The 5357-nt window shown below is 46.7% G+C and overlaps 1 protein-coding gene across 1 annotated transcript in view; it reads left to right on the top strand.

Moving 5' to 3' along the window:
- The first annotated feature begins 3256 nt into the window (after positions 1-3256).
- LOC102239622 (probable protein phosphatase DDB_G0282105) overlaps positions 3257-5357 on the top strand; it is a 3081-nt gene continuing 980 nt past the window's right edge. Inside the window, exons 1-2 of the mRNA XM_005875154.2 lie at positions 3257-3319; positions 4408-4530. Of these exons, the coding sequence (XP_005875216.2) occupies positions 3272-3319; positions 4408-4530 (171 nt within the window). The 5' untranslated portion in view covers positions 3257-3271. The remainder of the gene's footprint in view (positions 3320-4407; positions 4531-5357) is intronic.

Raw genomic sequence — 5357 nt, 5'->3', positions numbered from 1 at the left:
CATGAGACCTGCTATGTTCTGTTCACTGCTTCCTGCCCCACCCAGCAAGACTGGGAAGCATGAATTGGCATATACCTAGGCATCAGGCTTTACCACATACCTTCCTCCTACCCAGGACCCTGTGATCCGGAAGCAGGCACTCAGCAAGCATTCATTTGTGTGAGGGAGCCCTTTAACCTGGCAGGCCATTTTATTTATTTATTTATCTTAATAGCATTTATTGGGGGAAGTCAGAGCCTTATTATGAAAGTATGCGATTTCATTGTAGAAATTTGGAAAATAATAATAGCTACCATTTATTGAGACCATATTATGGGTCAGCATAACCTAAGTCTATGAGGCTGGGCTCTGTCACTTACTAGCTGGCTGTTCTTGCTGAAGCGACTGCCCTTTTCTGAGCCTCAGTTTCTGTATCTGTAATAGAGATTCTAATAAAAACCTATTTCACAGGATTATTGTGTAAACTAAATTTATCATAACCTTGCCACATTATTATTGTTAAAAAGGTGTTTCCCAAAAACAAAGTTAAGAAAACAAAAGAGCCCTAGCCAGTTTGGCTCAGTGGATAGAGCGTCGGCCTGCGGACTGAAGGGTCCCAGGTTCGATTCCGGTCAAGGGCATGTACCTTGGTTGCGGGCACATCCCCCGTAGGGGGTGTGCAGGAGGCAGCTGATCGATGTTTCTAACTTTCTATCTCTCTCCCTTCCTCCCTGTAAAAAATCAATAAAATATATTTTTTAAAAAAAGAAAAGAAAACAAAAGAGTCTGACCTCATCTAATATTTATGTGTCTGACCTGTATTTCTCTATTCCCCAATGTAAAGGGTTCTGAATATCTTTCCGTGGTCTCTGGGCTCACAGCAGATTGGAGTTTTGGGAGGACATTGGAGGCCAATCTGTCCAGCTTCCAAGTTCATCCCTTGACCTCTGGGATGGTGGCCACTGGCCTCTTCTCGATTCCGTCCCACAGTGGATGCCCACTGCCTGACATTGGTAGAGAGGTCCTGGACTGGGAGAAGGGAGGTCCTAAATGAGGATCTTTCCAGGCCTGTTTTCCCACCTGTAGGAGACCCCGGCCCTGGAGTGAGAAGTTTCTACTCTTGAGAATAGACATAGTCCACTTTGCTTTTAGGTCATTTCCTGAAAGACCCTTATCAGTCATGCCCCCTTTGGGACTGAAGAGTTTATTGGGACCTAGCAGCTCAGGAGGTAAAAGTGAGTAAAGGACAGACAGGTTCTCTAAGTTCATGCATTTCCTCAGAATAAACAGCTCTCTCTCCCACCTTCCTCCCCTTCTCCACTCACATCACTGCCCCCTTGGATCAATCCCTCCTTTAGCATGACATTTCAGGCCTTCATATTATGAGTTCTGCCCTCCACCCTTCTCAATGTTCCAGAAACGATCATGCTATGTTCAGGCCTCTTCGTCCAGTGGGAACATCCTCCTTTGCTTTTTCCCCTTGGGAAAATCCTCCTCAGTCCTTCAAGAACTAGCTCAAGCCCTGGCTGGTTTGGCTCAGTGGATAGAGCATCGGCCTGTGGACTAAAAAGGTCCCAGGTTCGATTCCGGTCAAGGGCATGTACCTTGGTTGCGGGCACATCCTCAGTAGGAGGTGTGCAGGAGGCAGCTGATTGATGTTTCTCTCTCATCAGTGTTTCTAACTCTTTATCTCTCTCCCTTCCACTCTGTGAAAAAATCAATAAAATATATTTAAATTTAAAAAAAAGAACTAGCTCAAATGTTCCCTCCTCCATGAATACTCCCACTCCCCCCAAGCAGAATTACACTCTACATCCTAATAGTCCTGCGGCCATTAGAGCATTTCTTATTCAGGTTTGTGATTTTTTTCACTATGTGTCTCCCTCGTGGACTGTGAACTCCTCAGGGAAGGGACTCTCACTCATTCATCTTGCCTGACACACAGTAGGTATCAATAAATTGCCTGAAATGGATGGATGAACAGACAGATGGATGAAGATTTACCTCGGAGAGCTCTGTGTGTGCCATTGGATCACAGCCCTCTTTCAGTGGGGATAAAAAATGCAAGCAGATCATCCTGTAAGATATGCTGCAACCCCCTTCCCCTCCCTTCACGCTTGCAGTATTCCATTCCCTCTCTGAGCTCAAGGACACATCGAGCACCTGCCCTTTGTGGAACTGGGATGGGCCTTGAGGACAGTCATCAAAGAACACTGTGAAACTGGGACAGGGAGTGGGCTGAGTGTTTTGCATGCTTAGGTCCCTCGTGTTCTGCAGGTCTCAACACACTTAGTCTTTCCCAAACATTTACCTAGAATATGTTCTCTCATTTCTCTTTTCTCACGTTGCCCTCTTGACTTCTTCATAGCATTTATTGAAACCCAAATTGCCATAATTTTTTATTTGTCTCCCCCCATTTGAACGTCAGTTCCATAAGCACAAGAACTCCGCCTTTTTGTTCACGTCTATATACCCATTGCCTAGACCAGTACCTGACCCATGGTAGGCACTTAAGAAATATATTATGCTGTAATATTTTCTCACGGTCTAGCTTCCACTTCACTAATTCTCTCTTCATTTGTGTCCAATCTGATGTTAAACCTGGTTACTGGGTTCTTAATTTCTATTATTGTATTTTTATGTTCTAGAAATCCCATTTGGTTCCTTTCTACAATTTCCAGTTCTCAGTCTTGTCTTATATATCTTTGAATATACTAAGCATTGCTCTTTGAGAGTTTAGTTGATAATTCCATGATCTGGATCTTCCATGTAATTGTTTGTATTATCATTTCTGTGAGGGCTGGGCTGTTGTTTCCTATTCACTCTCACTCCTCAGATGTAATCCTTCATGGTCACAACCCAAAGCCTAGTTGGGGGTGAGGGAATTTACCTTTTCTTAGTGGGTCTTGAACTATAGTTTTTCTACTTCTAGTCCCATACATTTGTAGAAAGCTCTGCACTTCGTGACTTCCTCTCACCAGTGGATTCTCAGTTCTTGTTAGCCAGGGCTAGAGGCCCCTAAGGTCCTACTCAGGTTTTTCCGAGGCTTGCAACAGGAGGTTTGCAACAGGAGGCCCAAAGGGAAGTGAGAGGGGGTTTTCTTTTACTATTTGGTATGCAAATTAGGCACAAAACAGACTAAGAAAAGGAGAGTAGGTGAGGTTAGAGCTGGGCTTCAGAGCCAACATCTAGATCCTCCAGGACGGAAAGGGACAGGGAATCGAGACTTCTGGGCAGCCCCATAGGTTACATACACGAATGTGGCTTCAGACAGACCTGGATTCAAGTTCAAATGAGACTAGCTCTACCATTTATTACGTGGGACAAGTCAGTGGGACAAGTAAGTTTCGCTACCTGCTGCCCCTCCACTAGCCCCCCTTCCATCCATCCTAGATTGACACAAACAACCCATCTGCTATATTCTTTACCCAAATCACAAAATACTAGGTCTGAAGAAACTTCCGAAATAATTCATTATAGTCTTCCTAGTTGAAATGAGAACGATGAGGCTGAAAGGAAACAGGCCTACTAGAAGCTAGACTCCCAGATTACTAATACAGTGCTCCTCTGTTTTCACGGAAATCTACTATCCCACCCCCAGTCCCAAATATGAATGTTCTGAACCTATGGAGCCACATGCAACCTTACCGCTAAACCTAATTCTATCCCAACCCTTTCTCTTTTAGCTCCTGTACCCTGCCCCAATCTTATTATTTTTATTTTTAATCCTCACCTGAGGATATTTTTCCATTTATTTTAAAAAAATTTTTTTCCATTGATTTTTTAGAGAGAGGGAAAGACAGGGAGAAATATCAATGTGAGAGAAACACATCAATTGGTTGCCTCCTGCATGCGTGGCCGGGGAGGAGCCTGCAACAAGGTACATGCCCTTGACCAGAATTGAGCCTGGGACCCTTCAGTCCGCAGGCTGATGCTCTATCCATTGAGCCAAACCAGCCAGAGCAGAAATAAAGTTCTGTGGACTGAAGGGTCTCAGGTTCGATTCTGGTCAAGGGCACGTACCTTGTTGCTCTCTCCATTGAGCCAAACCAGCTAGGGATTTTTTAAAAAAAAAATTATATACTATTTACTATGTGTTCACACATTTAAATGGGTTATATTGCACTTAATCCCATGGCTGTTCTTTTGTTAAAAGCTCAGAAAGGTACAGTTTCTGGCCTCGGGTTGCAGAGTTGATAGATAATTAAACCAAGATTCAATCCCCAGTAGGCATTACTCCAAGCCCGGGGCCTTGTGTACTGCCCCTTGTTTGTCTACCTCCCACCCCTTGGGATTTGTCTGGGTCCCAGAATGCATCATCAGCCAGAGCCCAGTGTCCTCAACCCTGAAATCTGTAAAGGAAGCAACACCCCACCCCATAGGCCCTCCTTCCTCTCCCTTTCACCCCGCCTCTCTGTTCAAAAACAGCCCAGCCAAAAGGAGCCTGCAGACAGCCCCGTGCTCATTTCCAAAAGCTGCTACCAAGATCCTCCCAAGATGAAGGGCTTCTACTTCCTCCTGTTCACCATCAGCTTCCTGATTATGATTCAGGTAAGAGCAGCGCCCAGCCCTTGGCACCACTGCCCGAGATTCACCGGACCTGCCTGCATTGGAGGAAGGGACACAGACCCCTGGGCACCCCGTCTTCTCCCGTGGGAACAGGCAGAAAGGCTCCAGCAGGCAAACCGAGGACGAAGGGGGTGTGGCTCAGGCTGTGTTCAGACTACCTGAGGCTGCCCCCGGACAGAAGCCTGTCACTGAGGCTGGGAGCACGCTCAGGGTGCCAGGAACACGGAAGCACCCAAGGGGCGCTGTGGAATCAGGGTGAATTTAGAGGCCTGGGAAGACACCCCCGAGTGAGGGTGGCATCAACCCACAAGGAACCTGGGGCAATGGTCTTATTAGAAGGGGCCAGGAAACGTTTGTGTGGAACCTGACCCTTTCTGGAGGTGGCAGGGAACCCCCAGGGAGAGGAGCCTCGGTGTTCTGAATGTAGAGAAGGTAGAAATCACCCACTCCAGAAACAGGCGAAGTCTCAAAAGCAGCTGCTATTCCTGGAGGCAGCTTCAGCAGCATCCCATGCCCAGAGGGCTCCAGTCAGCGTAAGAGCTGGGAGCCATCAAGTTCTTGATCAAGAGCAGCTTGATCAAGCATCAAGAACAGCTTGAGCACCATCAAAAACAGCTTAATCTCCATCAAGAGCAACTTTAGCGGCAGCTTGGTCAAGCATTGAGAACAGTGTGATCACCATCTGGCCATGTCCTCAGGGAGGAAATTGTACTCTCTCCATCTTTCCATCCACCCACCCACACTTTGCCAGGTGCCTTCCCATGTCACCCCCCCCCCCCCCCCACCCCCCCACCCCCTGAAACCCCCAC

The sequence above is a fragment of the Myotis brandtii genome, unplaced genomic scaffold (genome assembly GCF_000412655.1).
Source record: "Myotis brandtii unplaced genomic scaffold, ASM41265v1 scaffold456, whole genome shotgun sequence".
In the NCBI taxonomy this organism is placed as follows: Eukaryota; Metazoa; Chordata; class Mammalia; order Chiroptera; family Vespertilionidae; genus Myotis; species Myotis brandtii.
This window is presented reverse-complemented; position numbering and strand designations above follow the sequence as displayed.